This window comes from Musca autumnalis, unplaced genomic scaffold (genome assembly GCF_047663935.1).
Source record: "Musca autumnalis isolate F117 unplaced genomic scaffold, ASM4766393v1 scaffold_3, whole genome shotgun sequence".
NCBI classification, from domain to species: Eukaryota; Metazoa; Arthropoda; class Insecta; order Diptera; family Muscidae; genus Musca; species Musca autumnalis.
The window spans coordinates 185325277-185346811 of record NW_027411866.1 but is presented as its reverse complement, the minus strand read 5'-3'; the positions used below and the strand labels follow the sequence as shown (position 1 = coordinate 185346811).

The window sequence follows — 21535 nt, the reverse complement described above, 5'->3', positions numbered from 1 at the left end:
GATATTCGATCCATTCAATTAAAATCCGATTAATTCCCAAAAATTAACTTTCCTGAAATCAAATAAAAATTAATTTTATTATCAAAGGCAGATGCGATAGAAGAGAAAAGTCATAAAATCCAAAATGGAACTGTTGTTTGTGTCATCAGTGTGTCAATAAATGCATATACATAAATGTCAATTAGAATCAACAACGAAACATCATCATATGGGTGGAGATGATGATTATCTAAATTGATTTTAAGGCAGTAGTAGAAATCGGTTGCGATTCTCGAAAAGAGATAAGGTAAATAAAAACTATAACAAGTAATAAAAGTTAGTAAAATAGATACTAGGCAGAGGGTGTATTAAAAAAACTTTGAATTGCATTGGTTCTGATGTCCAAGAAGAAAAAAACAAAAGACTTAAGCAACAAACATGATGGCAAGTGTTTGAAAGAAAAAAAAAACATTTCACAAAAGCAAAAAACATTAAATTCACCAAAAATATAGAAGCAGACATCATTATTATTGTTGTTTTTATGATTGTTGTTGTCATCAACAACAACACCACCACCATCATCATCATCATCATTGTCACCATAAACCGATACATCAAAATGCATTTAAAATGCAATAAAAAATTGAGACAATGCTTACCAAAAAAACTACCGCCATCGTTAGTTAGTTAGTTTTCAGAGTCAAGAGCGTTATTTAAGCCACCTATACCAATGTGAAGAAAAATGCAAAACCCTATATCCATCCATGGTGTATGTATTTCTGCAGAAGACATCAACAAAGCTACCCAAACACCATGCATTTACCTGTGTGCAGCAGCTATTGCAATGCACCACAACTTGTTTGAGAAACAAACTACGACAATGACGAACCAGAAGAAGAAGAAGAAAAAACCGGCAAAATTTAATGTTGTTTTTGTTAGAGTTACCTCTACCTTGACTTTGGTAGAGTCTTTGGCTAAGGCTAAGATATTTGCTGATCATGTAGTTGTTGTTATTTTTGTCGGTTAGTAGACACACACATATACACAATGAACTGAACAAAACTGCATGAGAAACGTTATGTGAGAGCATAAGCCTAAAACAAATACTATACAACCTGAAAATACTCTGAGAAGAAATTATACAGATGTATGCATGTTTGAGATAGATCTCTGGGAGCTCAATACGGCTATCTCTGTAAAATAATAAAAACAAACGAATAAGCAAACAAACAAATAAACATATTTAAGGAACCCCAGAGAAGCAGAGAGAGATGGAACCAACCATCCATTGATGTTAGCGGCAGCGTTAAACAAACGTTGTATGTAGCTGACAGCAGGTAAAACCGTTGCTTTTGCAGAACCCCACTAAAATGGCAAAAAATATTGTAGCAACAACAACAACGGCATATTCCAGCAAAAGTAAGTTAGTATGCGAACACTGAAAGCGAATTACAAACAGCTATAATGCTGAGGCAGAGACCAATACCAGTACCAAACGTAAAAAAACCTGGAGAGTTGGAGAGTGAAATAAATTTGAAAAGAGAGCCTAGAATCTTTTGGGGGGTTTTGGAGCCACCATTAACTTGTGTAGGGGCCTTGCATGAGTGTTGTGAATTGTGAGTCCAGGTTCACACTTTAATTGCCGTTTGTTGGACTCTCCAAATGCCAGCGATCGTCATTCCTTTTGAAACGTTACTCTTGGCAACAACGCGGCTTACGGTTGTTTTGCACTAAAGCGGTGTTCGCACAATCATTGTTGGTGTTGTTTTTTTCGGTTTAGTATTTCTAAGATCGGTTCCTTATACTGCTCTCACAAAAGTAGAAGTGGGCATTCGTAACGCTCTCTCTCTCTGGCTGGTTGTTATGACTTAAGACTCGCACATACACACCCATACACCTGGACCTGCAAACATAAAACCACACAATACTTGGAAGAAACGCAACGGAACTGTTAACAAGTGAAGAAGACGGTAGAAACAACAACAAAAATAACGTAGAGGTGTATAGTAACAACAACAACAAGACCAGTGGAACTCTAACTAACCGTGTTTATTGTGCGGTGCACCGTGTGTGAATAGACACTAGATCCGTTCGTTTAGTAAGAGATGAACCGTCATAGAGGATACACGCGTTTTTCTTTTACCACATAACACAAACACAAGACAAGAAAGAAAAAAAAAAATTCTGAAATTTTCTAAAGAACAAGAAATGGTCTAAAGAGGAAAAAAAAGAATTCTAAGTTAAGAATGGAAAAATAATTTTTTTTACAAAAAACAAAAAAATAAAATTAAAAATAAACCAATAAGAATTTTAAAAATAAATTACAAAAAAAAGAAAAATTCTTTAATATTAAAAAAGGAAATTCAAAGCAAAAAAAACTAAAAAAATGTGCAAATTAAAATTTTTCCAATGGAAAGATTAGTGACAAAAAATTAAAAAAAAAAACACAAACACAAAATGACAAAAAATAAATTTAAATAAAATAAACAAAAAATTTTGCATGAAAACCAAAAACCCCAAGTGTTGACAGTATTTTAGCAATCCAACACGCCAAGGATTAGTGTTAATTGCTAAAGCTGTTGAAAAGAAAAAAAAAAACAAAATTGAAAAATTACATGAGCAACAAATCCCACCTAAACTAAAACTAAAGTGAAAATTTTGCGAAAAAAAAACAAAACAATTTTAAATAAAATTCCAACATCTCAGCACAATGCCTAAAATTTTCTTAATTAAAAATCGCCTGCATCAGCAGCAACAACGTCTATTGGAATCACAAAATCTATTACAAGACAAAAATGAAGATGATCGTTTGGTACCACCGTTAAGTCCAAAACGCGATCGCGAACGCCAACTTGAACGTTCCACATCACCCCAACAATATCAACCACGTCCTACACCGCATCAGCCATTTAACCAACAACCGGAAGATTTTCTCTCCTCCTCCTCCTCGTCATCAGTATCCCCTGCAAATTCAACAAATATAGCCTCCACCTCCGACTCCCTTAAAGCGTTACACCTAAACAATCATCAGAGGCAACAAGATATTGAGGATACCCACAAGGCCTTTGGTTTGACCAGGTCTCGTTCTCAATCACCCATAAATGTTTTAGATTTACACCACAAAAAAACTTCATCATCGTCGACATCATCAAAAATATTAACCAAATGTCGAGCGGCTGATGACTATGAGGGTGAAGATGATGAAGAACAGCCATTAAGTTTGGTATCATCACTAACCTATTTGGGACGTAAACGTTTTCAACAATATCATCGAAATTTAAGGACAGCAGCAGCAGCTACAGCAACAGCTACGGCGTCACCAGTATCAACGACGACGGCGACGACGACAACAACAACAACATCACCACCAACACCAGAGACTACAATTGATGATAAGGATAATGTTGCAACAACGACTGATACTTGTAATAGCTCAAAGGAAGAGAATAATGAAGGTAAGTTTTAGAATTTAAGAAACAACAATTTTAGAAATATTATTGAATCACGCATGGAACTTATTAGGTGAATAGACAGATAGGGATATTTGAAAACGATTTAAAGAAGCTGTTCTCAAAGGTCGAAATGTGAATTTTTAAGTGGAGCATATTATTGCGGGTTTTTGAGAAGAGTTCAACCAAGCTTAGGGAAAATAGTGGAAAATAAAACATTATTTTCATAAAATTATCAAGTGGCCAAAAAAAGGCCAACAACAAAAAAACCAAAAATTGAATAAATTGGTCAACTCATAAAAATCATAACAAAAAAAATATTTTAGAACTAATGAAAAATTTTAAGGAAGGAAATGTTTGAAAAAGTCTTTTTGGGAAAAAATTAGGAAAATCCCAGTTTTGCACTTGTTCGAAAATCCGCATAAAATGGAGCAAAATTATAAAGTGCGATTTCTCAACAATTACAAAAAAAATTAAAAAAATTCAAGAGTCTATTTTGATTTTTTTGGAAATTAAAAAAAACATTCTGAAAAATCTGTGAGCTCAAAAAAATTAGAAAATCCTCCTAAATATTGGCCAAACATTTTAAGGTGTGATTTCCAGTCTTAAAAATTAATATAATAAAACTATTTAAAATTTTAAGAGCAAATTTTGAGTTCTGAGGGTACGAGAAAAAATTCATGCTCATAAAATCAATAATAATGAGAAAATTTTTGATAAGGTCGTCCCTTGGTGAAAAGCCTGCAAAGGAAAAATATTTATGGCCTGTTTCACTAAGACGATTCAAATACAAATTCGTTCGAAATACTACAAAACTTCTGTTTTTGAAAAATATTTGATAAATATTTGATTTTTAATAAAATTTCCTACAACAACAGGAGTTTGTTAGTAGTTCGAACGAATTTGTATTCGAATCATCTTAGAGAAATAGGCCCTTAAAGAATATACAATTGGTCTGTTCCAGTACTGCACGAGTATTTTTTTTTTTTTTTTTGAAATTAAAAAAAAATTGTAGTAGTAAAAATTTGTAGATTCTTTCTTCTTCTTTATTTGCCTATTCGATTTTCGAATGTTGGCGACCAAAATGAAAATATAAGAATATTATTACAATAGTTTTATATTATCATACTTAAATTATTAAATATTGTTTATAATATCGGCAAAAGTCTCTCTGTTTCTGGATGCGCTTAGCAGATTTATGACATCACGTATGCCTGTCCATTCTTGGATGTTGTTGTTCTTTCAAAAATCCGTATAAAATGGAGCAAAATTACAAAGTGTGAGTTCTCAAAAATTAAAAAAATCAATAAAGTCTATTTTGATTTTTCAGAAAATTATAATAAAACCAGGCTGAAAAATCTCTGAGCTAAAAAAAATTAGAAAATCCGGATAAATATTGGCTAAACATTTTAAGTTGTGACTTTCAGTCTTAAAAATTATCATAATAAAACTATTTAAAAATTCAAGAGCAAATTTTGAGTTTTCCGGGTACGAGAAAAAATCCGTGCTCATAAAATCAATAAGAATGAGACAATTTTTGAAAATGTCGTCCCTTGGTGAATAACCTACAAACCAAACATATTTAAAAAATATACAATTGGTCTGTTGCGGTACTGCAAGAGTCTACTAATTTTCACTCTTTTTTCGATATTATAAAAGAAAAATTTGTATCGTAGTAAAAATTTGTAGATTCTATCACGTTTGTGAAACAAAGCAAATATGTCACTTTCAAAAAGTTTTTAGAAAATCTGTCTTCAATTTAAAAAAAAAAAACTAAAAAAAATAAGTAATAAATATTTGAAATAAATCCAAAAATAAAAAAACAAATAGGCAAAAAATCCGAGATCAATAAATTTCTAAAAATCTGAACAATATTGATAATGTCGTCCTTTGGCAGAAAAACATTTTAATTAAAAATATTAATAATATATACTACATTTTTCTCTCAAACATTATTAATTATTCCAAAAATTAAAAATTTGTATTCTAACTGCAAAAAAAAAAAAATAAAAAAAAACCGTCTCAATATAGGGATACAAAAATAAAAAGTCTAAAAATGTAAAAAAAACCTTTAAAACTATTAGTTTCCAGAAAACCCAAAAATATAGAAAAATTTTTAAGGAGTCCAAAAATAAAAAAGGTTAAAAAATAGAATAAAATAAAAAAAGTTTATATTCAAATCGTTAGTTTTCAGAAAAATGTGAAAATCTCTAAACGTCAAAAAAATAATGAAAAAAATATTGATTGCCATACAGCTTCTAAATGAAAAATATTGCAAAAATAAACTTTTTTCTACTTTTAAAAAAATTCTGAAAATTCTGTTCTCTATGAAAAATTCTGAAAGAACATAACATATTTTTGAAAATTCAAAAATATCTATCCTATCAAAATATACAAAAATAAAAAATCTCAAAATGTAAAAAATTATTATTATTATGTAGAAAAATTATTCTTAGGTTTCAAAAAAATTTCTAGGAGTGCAAAAATACAAAAAGGTTAAAAAATAGAAAAAAATAAAATAAAAAAGTTTATATTCAAATCGTTAGTTTTCAGAAAAACGCGAAAATCTCTTAACGTAAAAAATAATAAAAAATATTGTTTGCCAAACAGCTTCTAAATGAAAAATATTGCAAAAATAAACTTTTTTCTACCCTTAAAATAAATTCTGTTCTATATGAGAAATTCTGAAGGAACATAAAATATTTTTGAAAGTTGAAAATATCTATCCTATCAAAATATACAAAAATAAAAAATCTCAAAATGTAAAAATGTAAAAAAAAACTTGAAAAATATGAGTTTTCAGAAAACGCAAAAAATATAGAAAAATTATTCTCAAGTTTCAAAAAAATGTTTGGAGTCCAAAAATAAAAAAAGGTTAAAATATAGAAAAAAAAATAAAATAAAAAAGTTTATATTCAAATTGTGAAAACTTCTAAAAGTTAAAAAAATAATAAAAAAAAAAATATTGTTTCCCAAACAGGTTCTAAATGAAAAATATTGATCAAATAAACTGATTTTCTGCCCTTAAAAAATTCTGAAAATTCTTTTCTCTTTGAAAATAAAAACTATCTATCCTATATCTTGACAAAAAAAGCAGCTTCAATTTAGGTTTAAAAATCCAAAAGCGCTTGTTACCCCCTAGGTTCTGACTACCATGAAAAAATAAATTTTATATATGCGAGAGAATAAATTTAAGAAAAATATTCTTCGAAGAATTTTTAATTGTTTTAATATTAACAAAATTAATTCTAAGGTTTTCAAAAGTTGTAGAGTTCAGTTTTAAGAATGCTATATGTATCTACTTTATACTCAGAAGATTCTCTGGCTAAAACTGCGGAAGTGCAAATTCTTTAGAAACATTAAAAACTTTTAAAAAATTAAAAAAAAATTCTCTAAATGTCCACAAATATTAAAAAAATTGTCATCTACCAAAAAAATTCTAACGGAAATATATTGAAAACAAAAAAATTAATTTTCTACTTTTCAAAAAATGTCTTATGAACTCAAAAGTCCATGGTAAAAAAGGTCTAAAAATTATTTCTGAAAAAAATCGAATCGAACATGGTCGCTCGAATAACTTCCACATTCATATTTTTTTGTTTGCTTGGAAACAAAAATGAATTAAATAATTTTGAAAACAAACAAAAGTTCTTATTTTTAATTCTATCAACATTTTGGGAGGAAATTAAAATGTGTTTGAAGTCCAAATGTGTGTTTTCTGAGTTCAAATACTTCATCTACCAAAAAAATTCTAACGGAAATATATTGAAAACAAAAAAATTAATTTTCTACTTTTCAAAAAGTCTAAAAATAATTTCAAGAAATCTAATCGAAACCAAGTTCGCTCAAATTATTTCCAAATTCCATTTTTTTTGTTTTGATTGGAAACAGAAATGTATTAAATATTTTTGACAACAAGCGTTCTTTACTTTACTGCTTTTTCTGCTTTTCAAAAAATGTCTTATGAACTCTGAACTCCATGTTAAAAATGTCTAAACATAATTTTTAAAAAATCTATTCGAAACCAAGTTCGCCCAAAATTACTTCCAAATTCCTATTTTTGTTTGCCTGGAAACGGAAATGAATTGAATGTTTTTGAAAACAAACAAACGTTCTTTTTCTTATTTCTATCAAGACTTTGTGAGGAAATTAAAATGTTTTGAAGAGTATTGCTATGATTCAGTTCAGACTACCAGGAATAATTCTAATGTAGCTCGAGCTTGTTCCACAATTTTGACTTAAATACAACAAAATTTTTTCATGAGCTAAAAGCAAGTTTTCTTACTGATTTTTAAAATTAAAATTTTCTTAATAAAAGGATAAAATTGATTTTTTTAATTTGTATTAAATTAGTATTCCATTAGGCCTTACAGCTAATTTTTTTCAAAATTTCAATGGACTTAATAAAATATTTTTTTTAAATTTTTTATTTTACCTTTTTTTTGCTTTTTTTACCTCCTTTTAATATTTCTGTAGTATTCAGAATTAATGGGAATTTTTATTTATTTCCAACAAACGACTTAAGCAACAAACTTTGTAATTCATAATACAATTCCCTCTTTTGGCATTTTTAGATTTCTGTTAAAACTTGTGTATAATTTTTCAATTTATTGCCAGGATATTGAATCATACACAGGACCCAACTTCCAGCAGTGTAGTGTACCTTAGTTACCACTTTTTTCAAAATTCCAATTTAATAAAATATTTTATTAATTTGTATTTTTTTACCTCCTTTCAAAATTTCTGTAGTATTCAGAATTATTGGGAATTTTTATTTATTTCAAACAAACGACTTAAGCAACAAACTTTGTAATTCATAATTCAATCACCTCTTTTAGCATTTTTAGTTTATTTTTATTTTTTTTTTTTTTTTTTTGAAACTTCTATATAATTTTTCAATGTATTGCCAGGATATTGAATCATACACAGGACCCAATTTCCAGCAGTGTAGTGTACCTTAGTTACCACATTTTTCAAAATTCCAACTGATTTCCTTCATAAGACTGCCAATTATTTTTTTTGATTTCCAAATTTTTACTTTTTATTGGATTTTTATTGAAGTCAAAACTAAAGACTTCAGCAACAAACTTTATATTTCATAATTCAATTTTTCCATTTCTACTTTGGTTTTTGGTCGAAATTATTGTTATTATTATTTGAATTATTCCAAATTAATGGAATAATATTCCAAACGAAAGACTTAAGCAACAAACTTTTTATTTCATAACTCAATTTTCCTATTTCTGATTTGGTTTTATGTTTCAAATTTTATATATTTTTACCTCCTCCTAAATATACTTTATTTTTTCAAATTAATGTTAATTTTTCCTTGCTACAAACGAAAGACTTAGGCCACAAACTTTTTATTTCATAACTCAATTTTTTCCATTTTCAGCTTTAGTCTTTTGTTCAAAATTTTACATATTTTTGCGGCATATTTTTTTTTTTTTTTTGTTTTTTTTTTGCCAACTAGAACACACACACGTAAAACTCACAAAGCAACAAACATGGCATTTACATGACCTGTCATTTGAGACTATGCCATAATTAAATTAACACCTTTTTATCGAACAACAAACTTGATAACAAAAAACAAAACGTTTTTAGAACAAAATATAATAATTTACTACACATGGTGAGATATTGTCTAAAAAATAAAAAAATCACAAAGCAAAACACCGCCTTAGGAGCTACACAAACCAAAGAAAAAACTCAATTTTGCAAAAAACGCCTCAGCAATAAAGTTTAAGTGTATTTATTGCAAATACAAAATGACTACTGAAATTTACAAAAACCAACAACAACAAATAAAATCATACTTGACTCCTACCTATGTAAGCAGTCTATATAACATAAGTAATTTGCAAATCAACAACAATGTGGATATTTTTTGTTTTGGGGGGTGTGTTCGCAAAACCACTACTGTGACATATCTCAAAACAGATAATTGTCTTGATTTTGAAGTAGAAAAAAAGCAACAACATGAAACAGAAACGCTTGCAAACATATGTCGTGATCTTTTGCGCTTTTTTTCTGTTTTGATTATTTTGGCTAATAAAACGTCATTTTGTTATTAAGATCTTTGATTCGGGTTTTTAGATTTATTTTGTGTGTGATTTGTGTGTGAGCGTTAACACAACTTGCTGCAAATCTTAAACTAAAAAATTTTGTTAAGCAAAATTTTTGATTTGTGTGTGGGTTGTTCAAATATGAAATATATACCAATTGTTTGGACTTGGCAATTGTTTACTGCTGCTATTATAAACAAAATCTTTGTTAATATGACAGCTATTTATTGCCATAGAAAAATGTTGATATTTCATTTATTTTTGTTGTTGTTTTTTTTTAGAAAAACAAGAACTTAAGAGAAATACTTTTAAGTTATCAATCACTTTCATTGGTTTGGCTAAAACAAATAGACAACTTGAAGAGGTCTATTTTAAGTTTTATTACGTCTCATAAACAAATTGTTGAAAATATTTATATAAACAAATAAACAAAGATGTAAGGGAAATAAACAAAAAAATATAAATAAATAAATAAATAAATAAATAAATAAATAAATAAATAAATAAATAAATAAATAAATAAATAAATAAATAAATAAATAAATAAATAAATAAATAAATAAATAAATAAATAAATAATAAATAAATAAATAAATAAATAAATAAATAAATAAATAAATAAATAAATAAATAAATAAATAAATAAATAAATAAATAAATAAATAAATAAAACAAATAAATAAATAAATAAACAAATAAATAAATAAATAATAAATACATAAATAAATAAATAAATTCGTAGAAAAAAATTCTAAATATTTTTATATGATTTAGGAATGAGAATCTTGGAATAAAGAAATATTAAATAAAAATGAGAGAAATATGGAGAAAAAGTTACATCTACTTTATGATTTTGTACTTTCTTTTGGTCAGGAGTTCTTTTTATTGATTTTTTTCTCATTTAGCTTTTGTAATGTTGGCAAAATTTATTCAAATTTTGAAGCTAAACTACAATTACAGAGACACATTAGTATAATGTGGGCAAACGACAGTATTCCAACCAATCATTGTATATTTTGTTTATTTTATTAATTTATTATATTTCTTTTTAAAAAAACTCCTGCCTTTACTGGTTTCATTAATTAACCAATGCCAAAACTCCGCTCTTTTAAAAATGTATCTAAATCACCCAGTTACCAACATTCTAGCTGTTACTAGATAACCCATTAGAACAAATAACACCTTCTATTCCCCAGAGAATTTAAAATATTTTACACCATAAATCGTTTAGTTATTTCCAAAAAAACCAGCCCACACAAAATATAAAATATTTGAATAAATTTCAAAACACCACAAAATTTAGCTATCATCAGTGATATTAACATACCTCAAATGTCCAAACATTTATATAATGAAATTAATCACAAACCAAATGTGATTTAATCACACACCGAAACCTCCAACCCAACTATTTTATATTTCAATAATTCGAAATATTACGCTTTTCGCTTTCTTTCATCTCAAGACAGGTGACCATTTGCCACCGCTGAGCTTCTGTTTCAAACCGTTGTGGGGGGATGCTTAATGAATTAGTTATGTTAGAACCCCTTGTCTTCAGAGTTTTTTTTTATTTTTTCTTTATAATTATAATTTCACGCTTCAGATAAAGAAAGTTCTCAACATGGTGTTGTGGCTATTTTAATTCTTTGTTTTTGTATTAAATCATTTTATTAATTTAAAATGACAGCATGATACTGACATAAGTTTTAACTGTTGTTTAAGTGATAACATCTTAATTTCAACAAAGAATCTAGTGGGGAAAATTAATTTATTTTTATTTGTAAGAATTTGAGGGTTTCTTATTTTTGTTGAAGAACAAGTGTTAAAGGTGTGTTTTTGATTAATGTTATAATATTAAATTTAATTATTACAGTTTTATACGAATTTGAATTAAGATAATCGATTTCTGTTATAGCACCATATTCTGATAAATTAAGCTATTTTCTCAATTATAACGGTGTTGTATCGGTTGGCATATTGAGGGGAAATTAGTTTGAAATTACATTTGTAATTAAGTTTAGACCAGGGGTGCTCAGAATAGTTCGTGTATTAGTAGTGGTAAGACACTCTCCCCATTACTAAGCAATGGCAAATGTTTTTACGCTATCGTAAGGAAGTGATCACCAATGGTTTAGACTGTTGCGCGAGTGAGGAAAATTAGTTTACAGTTTCTATACATTTTTACGATATCCGCCTGCTGGTTTGACAGTGTTGGAAAAAAACGGTTTCAATCTGAAATGGTATATATAAAACAAAAGATTTAAGAAACAAACTTCAAACGGCTCAAAATGCATTTTCCATGAAAATATAAAATGAAAATTTGAAAATTTGTTTACAATTGCTTTCGATTCTACAACATATGAAATAATATTTCAATCCGACAAGGTGGATCATAGGATAAAAATATGCTATAATACACATTTGAAACAAAAGACTTAAGAAACAAACTTCACACGGCTCAAAATGCATTTTCCATGAAAATAAAAAATTGAAAATTTGTTTACAATTGCTTTCGATTCTACAACATATCCTGCTGTTTAGAAATAATATTTGAATCCGACAAGGTCGATCATAGGATGAAAATATGGTATAATACATATATGAAACAAAAGACTTAAGAAACAAACTTCAAACGGCTCAAAATCCATTTTCCATGAAAATACAAAATAAAAATTTGAAAATTAGTTTAAAATTGCTTTCGATTCTACAACATATCCTGCTGTTTTGAAAAAATATTTCAATCCGACAAGGTCGGTCATGGGATGAAAATATGGTATAATACACATTTGAAACAAAAGACTTAAGAAACAAACTTCAACCGGCTCAAAATCCATTTTCCATGAAAAAAATAAATAAAACAAACTTTGAAAATACCAACATATTTTTGGAACGGCCGAGTTCGATTCCCAGGCACGATAACACCACTCTTTCCGGCGGTACAAAATCTCAACAGCACTTCGCGAAGGAGCTCAAATCACAAAATTTGAACTTTTGCCAGTAAAATATACAAAAAATATCTAAAATATAAAAATTACGGGAAAGGGTGCTCAGTAACCTTGGCCGCCCTTTTGGCTACCTCGATGCTCCCTACTCATAATGTATGCGATATTTCTTAAATATTTCAGCCATGTGAAATTTCTGTCGTAATATTTCTTCATTTATTTTTCAGCTATCTGAAATTTTGTCGTAATATTTCTTCATCAGAACTATATCGGTGCACTTTTTCGAGTACGTCCTACAAAAATTAAAAAAAGTCGTAACAAATGCAGTCAATGGAAGTGTCTACGGTCGTTTTAAATTTTTTACAACAGGTTATCCTTGAGGACCCTATTACGAGGGTTATTTATTTATTTATTTATTTATTTATTTTTTTTTTTTTTTGTTAGAAAATGGTAAAAAAGCTCTAAAAACCCTTCCAAATAAAATGATTTTAAAGCACGCTTACTTACGAATTGAGTTTTCGATTCGGCGTAAAATTCCGAGGATTGATTTGAAATTTTCATTGAAGGTAGGCCATGTGATTCTGATCACTATGCACTGTGCGCCTTATATGTAATTGTTCCACAAACATCCCAGATGGGACAGGGGAGACTTCTCTCATATCAATGAGTGCATCCCGATTCATATTAGATCAATTATATGGGACCTACAGTTTATCGCCGAGTCCGAACGGCGTGTCTAAGACACCAATTTTGTAAAGAAGTTTTACATGGCTGAAATACTCAGGAAATGTCGCCAACATTACTGAGGGGTATTTTGCCACCGTTGAAAATTGTTTGATGTTGTTTGGGTTGGGAATCGAACCCACGGCCTCCAGCGGGTGTGCATACCATTGCACCACGGTGGCACCGTGCTCCTTAATTGTCTTTAAATGAAAGGTGCTTACACCTGGGAGACATCAAAAAAATCTCAGAAGGGATTTACAAATAAATCGCGGTCAAAGTTCACATTTTTAGGGTTATTTTAGATTTTCGCGGTTTTACTTGGAACTCGCAAGTCATGTCGTAAAGGTATAAAAGAATATGTTGTAGCAGTGAAAATTCTCTACAACATTGATCTTTATGACTTCTTTCTAGGTTTTACCATTTTTGAGATATAGAAGTTCAAATTGGGTTAATGCACTGAATGTATCGCCTCCTTATAAAACAATGTCATGTACGGTGCCCTTAACTAACTTTAAATGAAACCCACCTACACCTGGGAAGTTTTTTGCGGATTCTGAAACAGCAAAATTCATAGATGACCAAAATTCAAAAACAAGAAAAAATCGTTGCAGAGATTTTTAAAAAAAAAAATCGAGGTCAAAGTTCACATTTTTAGGTTAATTTTAGGTTTCCAGGATTTTGCTTGGAAACGGCAAGTCCTAACGAAATGGGACTAAGGAAAATGTTGTAGAGAATTTTCACTGCTATAACATTTTCTTTACTACCATTTCGATAGGACATGCCGCTACCAAGCAAAATCTTGAAAATCTAAAAAAAAACCTAAAAATGTGAACTTTGACCGCGATTTATTTTAAAATCGCTGCGGCAATTGTTTTTGTTTTTCTTATTTTTCTTATCTATGAATTTTGCTGTTTCAGAATCCTCAAAAAACTTCCCAGATGTAAGTGGTTTTCAGTTAAAGCTAGTTAAGGTCACCCACCGTACATGACATTGTTTTATAAGGAGGCGATACAGTCAGTGCATTGTCCCAATTTGAACTTCTATATCTCAAAAATGGTAAAACCTAGAAAGAAGTCATGAAGGTCAATGTTGCAGAGAATTTTCACTGTTACAACATATTCCACGGTCCCATTACCCATTTCCAAGTAAAACCATGAAAACCTAAAAAAACCCCTAAAATGTGAACTTTGACCGCGATTTATTTAAAAATCCCTCCGGCGATTTTTTTTTTGTTTCTTGATTTTTCTCATCTATGAACAGAATCCGCACCTTTCATTTAAAGTTAGTTAAGAAGGCCCACCGTGATTGATATTTATTTTTTTATTTTTTATTTTTATTATTTTTTATTTTTTGTGGACAAATTCATGCTTCCTAACATAAGCCTATAGTCTTCTTAATGGCCCACAAAAATCTTTATTAAATCCTTCCCAAAACACTTTAGAAAATCCAGATGTTGTGTCTTTAAAGTCCTCTTAAAACTCTAAAAACAAAAAAATATTTATCCAAGTAATTCTAAGCCCTAAAGGCTCCTTAAGACATTTTAAGCTATTTCTTAAGCACCTTTCATTTAAAGTTAGTTAAGAAGGCCCACCGTGATTGATATTTATTTTTTTATTTTTTATTTTTATTATTTTTTATTTTTTGTGGACAAATTCATGCTTCCTAACATAAGCCTATAGTCTTCTTAATGGCCCACAAAAATCATTATTAAATCCTTCCCAAAACACTTTAGAAAATCCAGATGTTGTGTCTTTAAAGTCCTCTTAAAAACTCTAAAAACAAAAAAATATTTATCCAAGTAATTCTAAGCCCTAAAGGCTCCTTAAGACATTTTAAGCTATTTCTTAAAGTCACAGAAAAAATCCTGATTAGGCCCTTCCAAAAATCTAGAAAAAACTCGATTCCCTTCGCTTTTTAAAAATTATCAAAACATTCACTTTTTCACTCTCCTTCCATGCATTTAAATTATTTATGAGATCAAATTAATTAAAAAAAATAATAAAATAAAAAACACATTCTAAACCTAATAGGTTCCGCCAAATATTTTTGGGAGTTTCCAAAAATATTCCAAAAAGCTTTCACACTTCTGAAGCCACCTAGTCAAAACTAAATTGTTGGTAAATAAATAAATAAATAAATAAATAAGTAAATAAATAAATAATAAAATAAATAAATAAATAAATAAATAAATAAATAAATAAATACATAAATAAATAAAATGTTAAGAAAATATCTCCAAAATATGTCCTTCTGAGGTCATATTTGAGTCATTCGAAACATCACCAAATACATCATAGAATTTTGGTCCCTTCGAGCATTACAAAAATCGTTTTTTCCCTTGCTCCTCAAACAGTTTTTAAAAAATATCAAAAATATAGTTTAAAAAAATATTTGTAATAAAGCATTGAAAAATAGGGTTACCAGCCAAGTCGAACTATAGGAAACGTTGGAAATTAAATAACTAACATTTAAATAAATAATTCGAATATAAAATTTTCAAATGATTTCTGGTATGCTAGTTGCTAGTTGCAAGCTTAGCCTTCGTCCACCCACTAAAAAATAACATTCTAATATACCTCATGGTTGAATGTGTTGAATGTGTTGGACTACGGTGGATTCCTAGTTTTACAGTGTACCACTTAGGTCATAACTGCTCAACTCGAAAGAGAATTAATTCAAATATCACGAAAATATCACGAAAATATCTCCAAAATGTATCGAATTTTTGCTTCTATTTTTATTATCGAAAATTTTTTTTAGGAAAATCCAATTCATTTTAGGGAGCTGCCAAAAACAACAACTTTGGGATTCTTTTAGAACTATTAAAATGTAGAAACAAATTTCTTTATTTAAATTTAAAATATTCTCTCCAATAATTATAGCTCAGATAACACTAACAATAGCTTGGGCTACCATTCCTGCTCAAACCCTTTATGCCATAAAAAAAGTTTGCAAAAGTTTGAAATTTCCCATAATAAAATTTTTAAATTTTATTTTGTTCCCCATTGCCTGCATCTGCTAGTTGGTAGTTAGGTAGAATCCCCCAAGAAGCCAAAAAGAAAAAACAACAACTTCTCAAAATAAAAAACGTCACAAACACACCCAAATCTTATTGCCACCAAACCCCAAGTCCTAAACTAAAAAAAAAAAAACAATATTGCAGAGATGGCTGCTGGCTGTCACACAATGAAGCTCTATGATAAGAAATACAACAAAAACAACAATAGGGAATACTAGTTATATAAAGCATTTTTTTAATGCTCTATGGTCTGGTGAAGATGTTTACGGCTGTTTTGAGTCTTAAAGCCTTAAAGGAATATTAACAACAACAACAACAATAATAATAATAATGATAATAATAATTGTAGAAGATCAACATCAAGATGATGATGATCATCATCGTCATTTTGCCATGGTTATTGTCATGATTGTGTTTTTGCTGTAAGCAGCATTAAGCTTATCTATTTTGCTATTTGTTGCCGTGGCTGATTTTCGTTTATGCTTCAGCTCCTTGGCGGCTCACATGCTTTTGTGTGTGTGCAAAAAACTGCATTTTTCAAAGCCATACCAAAGTCAAGGAAATTATTATTGTGTATATATGTAGTTTTGGTTCGTGGTTCTATACTTTTGTGGTTGAGTATGTCTAAAGCAAAAGCGAAATAAAAAACGTTTTGCCACGCCAAGTCAAGCCCAACATAAGCTTGGCTTAGAATCTCAACAAAAAAAACAAAAAAGACTTCTGAGCTAACAACACGCAATTGCCTGCCAAGTCAGGCAGCCAGCCAGCCAACCAGCCAGCCATGCACTCAGCCAGTCAGTCAGTCGTTCTTTCACATATATCCCAGACATAACAAACACCCAAAGTGTTTGTATTATGTTAATACATACTTAAATATATTCACATAAAAAAGAGAGAAAAATGACTTTGCAAAATGAAAAAAAACAACAACAAAAACTTTCATGTTTTAACATAATAACGAGGTGGGGACAAAAAATAGTACTGAGGTTTTTTATTAAAATATTTTTTGCAACGCTTGTGTCTTAAGTCTTTCGTTTTTTCTACAAAACGTGCAATATTTTTTACTTTAATTTTTTATATTGTCTATTTTTATAAAAAAAAATTAAACTAAAAAAATTGGAAGTTTTATAATAACAACGAAAGACTTAAGACACATGCGTTGCAAAAAATATTAAAATAAAAAACTTTAGTACCAATTTTTGAAAAAAAACTGGAGATTTTTAATCCTCTGTGAAAAACGATATTTTGGACTAGCCTACACCAAAGCCTGGTCCGTATCCAGTCAATTTCTGTCATCTCCTTATTAAAACAAAAGACTTAAGACACAAGCAGCACTAAGCTAAATGTTTCCCAATAAACTTTTATCGAATTAACATAAAATTTTAATTGAAAATATGTTAAAATTGATTACGTAACGTAACCATTTGCACTGCAATTAAAGAAGATTACTGAAAATAAGAAAAAAATATTTTTAAATTTTTTTTCTGTATAAAAATAATATTATTTATTATTATTTATTATTTTTTTTGTTTATTCCTTATTGCCCATTATTGTGGATTATCCTCTTCTTTTGATTTTTCTTTTTAAACTCTTCTTATTTTTTTTTTTTTTTCTATTTTCCTGACTCTCTGTCTGCTAGCTTGCTTGCCTGTTGTTGTATTCGTGGCTTTCATAATGTTTTTGCTAAATAAATGCCATATTCCGTGATGATGTTTATTTTCGACTTGGTTTGCAATTATTTAATTTATTTTATGCTTTGATGATTCTAATGTCTGTTGAGAATAATTTTGCCACAGCATTGGCATGATGTAATCCTCAAAGCATAGAATAATATAAATTTTAAACTCCAAAGGAAATTGATAATAATTTAAATGTAATTTCTTTGTGGGAAGAGACAATTAAAAAATTATCAAAAAATTATTAAGACGTTGATTATAATAAAATAGCGCCAATAACAATTTCATTAAGTCTGGGACCATTTAAAAATATACAAGTCAGCCTTAGAAAAACATCGTTTCATTCAAAATCCTTTCCAAAATTAAAAATCCTTTAAACCCCTCCAATAAGCAAACAAAGAGTCCCCAAATTATTTCCACCTAAAAGGTGTAACAAATTTGATTTATGAAATGGATTTTGGAAGAGAGTTTCGAAAAAAAATCATTTCATCTAAATCACCACACCACACAGAGGAGTCATACAAATCCGCCAACAACAAAAAACCACAACACCAACATCCATTATCCCGTTGAGTAACTGAATATGGGGTTACACAAGAATTTTCGTTTTCAACTTGACAGAAAGAAAAAAAACATTACACAGACACACACACACAAAAGTGAAATATATACCAAAACCGGTTTAAATAAAAAATTTCGTCAACCAGCCAAAAAAAGAAAATAAGACAAGCAAAATTTCATTTCAATGCTCTGATGATTCAGTTAAAATAATGCATCACTCAAAAATCTTTAGCACAACAAAATCAAAGAAAATAACCTTAAAGAAATCTTCAATCTTCGAAAGAGCAGAGCTCCTCGCTTGTATTGTTAATACACACAAAATTTATGAGTTTGAGGGTGTGTTCCAACAACAAAGCCTTTTGTGTAGCAAGCCAGGAGAATTCTGCTGCTGCTCCTTTTTTCTGATTGTTCATCATCCAACTAATACACATACAGAAATTAAATGAAATTGGGCCCAAAATCCATGAAAATAAGATTTATTTTTTTGTGTGTTTTATGGAATAAATCTTCAAACATTTAAACAAACGCACACATTTAAAAGCAATTTCAAATAAGGAATTGTAGATTTTTGTGAAGGTTATTTCCTAAACAAAAAACTGAAAAGAAATTTTTACCTGTCCCCAGCCCAGGGAACAAAGGAGCAGAATGAAACAAAATATTCCTTAAAAAACAACAACACATATACAACAAAGAGTTAGTAGTTCAGGTAACTGGTAACTTAATTGATGGCAAATAAGATTTGGTGCCTGTACTGTAATCGCTTTAAGCAAAAAAATACCAAAGAAACAAAAAGAAATTGTTGCAAAAATGAATCTGAAAGGTTAATTGTAATTGTCTGCGTTCTTTTTAAAAGGATTTCGTGGTAGTAGAAATAACAAATAAAAGATTTAGAAAATTAACACAAAAAGGACATAATTAAAATTGAAACATGAATTTCTTTATTAATTCAAAACGAAAATTGAATTTAAAACAAAGTAAAAGTGTTTGACGAAAACATACAAAAGACTTAAGCAACAAACACTGGAAATGTAATAAAAATCAGGTTGCTTGCTTAAGTCTTTTGTTTTTATTTCCAATTCCATATTATTGGCAAAATATTTTAAAAGATTTCAGAAACAATGCTAAGGAAAAGTTTATCTCTTAGGTCTTTTGTTATAACAAATCATTTAACTGAGATAAATAAATAAATAAATAAATAAATAAATAAATAAATAAATAAATAAATAAATAAAAATAAATAAATAAATAAATAAATAAATAAATAAATAAATAACTAAATAAATAAATAAATAAATAAATAAATAAATAAATAAATAAATAAATAAATAAATAAATAAATAAATAAATAAATAAATAAATAAATAAATAAATAAATAATGAATAAATAAATAAATAAATAAATAAATAAATAAATAAATAAATAAATAAATAAATAAATAAATAAATAAATAAATAAATAAATAAATAAATAAATAAATAAATAAATAAATAAATAAATAAATAATGAATAAACAAATAAATAAATAAATAAATAAATAAATAAATAAATAAATAAATAAATAAATAAATAAATAAATAAATAAATAAATAAATAAGTAAATAAATAAATAAATAAATAAATAAATAAATAAATAAATAAATAAATAAATAAATAAATAAATAAATAAATAAATAAATAAATAAATAAATAAATAAATAAATAAATAAATAAATAAATAAATAAATAAATAAATAAATAAATAATGAATAAATAAATAAATAATGAATAAATGAATAAATAAATAAATAAATAAATAAATAAGTAAATAAATAAATAAATAAAAAGTAAAATATTTTATTATATATTAAAATAAAGAATAAAATATTGTATTTTATTTTTAATACAACAAATAATTTTCTTTTTTAATTTTTAAAAATTTTTAATATATCAAATAAATTTCTTCTTTTTTAATTATTTAATTTATTTTTTTAAATATAACATTTATTCTTTTTTCAAAAAAGTCTGGCTTAATCCTATTGTTGTTGTTTAATATTTTATTCGATTAAAATAGAAATTAATTTGTTATATTTAAAATAAAAATTAGTTTGTTATATATAAAAAATTAAAATAAAAAGTTTTTTTTGCTTTGAAATTTAAATAAAAAATTAAATATTTTATTTCTAGTTTCATTTTTTAATTTTTATTAAATTTTAAGATCAACATTTTTTAAATATACCAAACAATTTAAATTTTTATTAATTCAATTTTATTTTTAAAATATTTTTTTAAACATATCATTTTTTATTATTTTTTTTAATTATTTTTTCCTTGGAAATCAGGTTTTTTTTAGAATAAAAATTCGAATTTTCGAACATTCGATTTGACAAATCAGTTAAACATCGACTTTACATTGTTCTCGTCGATTCAAAGTCGATTAAAATGCCTTTTTTGCCAATAGAGGGCGTCAGAGGACGTGTCCTATGAAAAATCATTAGGTTAGGTTAGGTTAGGTTGAAAAGAGGGGCGAATATAAGAATCGCCACATGCCCGTATGGGGCATACACTTAAGCCAGTATAGGCCTGTTGTGCGCTCTAATTTCGGAAGCCTAAGGGGAATCAATTTTTTATTGCTTAATTTATTTAAATTTATTAGTTAAGAAATTCTGTGCCATTGACATAATCTCTTATGTTTTTGAACTCGCTTGCCCTAATTTGGTGGAGTTCTAGTATAGTGTTATTTCCTAGAAATTGGTTTCTTAGCGTCGCGAAGGCTGGGCAATGACAGAGATAGTGTTCCAACGTTTCGTCGTTCTCTCCGCATGCTCTGCATTCGCTGCTTTCTGCACAACCGATTTTGTGCAGGTGTGCTTGTAGCCCTAGGTGGCCTGTAAGGATGCCTGTCAGTCTACTAATGTCTTTTTTACTCATTTGAAGGGTTTCCCCAGAGGATTTTTGTATTTTTCCCTTTCTCTTCAGTATTCCAGAGGGATGTATGGGCGTTTTCTGCCCATGCTCTTAACTCTAGACGCGCCGCTTTTAAAGGCTTAGCATTATCTAGGCTTATCGTAGCATGCTCTCTGGCTTGCCTTGCCAAGGAGTTGGCTATCTCGTTACCCCTAATCCCTTTATGTCCTGGTA

At 28.2% G+C, this 21535-nt stretch overlaps 1 protein-coding gene across 6 annotated transcripts in view; it reads left to right on the top strand.

The window, feature by feature from the left end:
* Positions 1 to 1656: 1656 nt before the first annotated feature.
* Positions 1657 to 21535, top strand: part of ovo (transcriptional regulator ovo) — an 88659-nt gene continuing 68780 nt past the window's right edge. For 4 of the 6 annotated variants that reach the window (XM_073975991.1, XM_073975986.1, XM_073975990.1 and 1 more), the window contains exon 1: positions 1663 to 3434. In XM_073975991.1, coding sequence (XP_073832092.1) covers positions 2690 to 3434 — 745 coding nt within the window. In that variant the 5' untranslated portion in view covers positions 1663 to 2689. Of the gene's footprint in view, positions 3435 to 21535 lie in introns of all 6 variants that reach the window. The other 2 variants (XM_073975989.1, XM_073975985.1) reach the window with 1 other exon arrangement.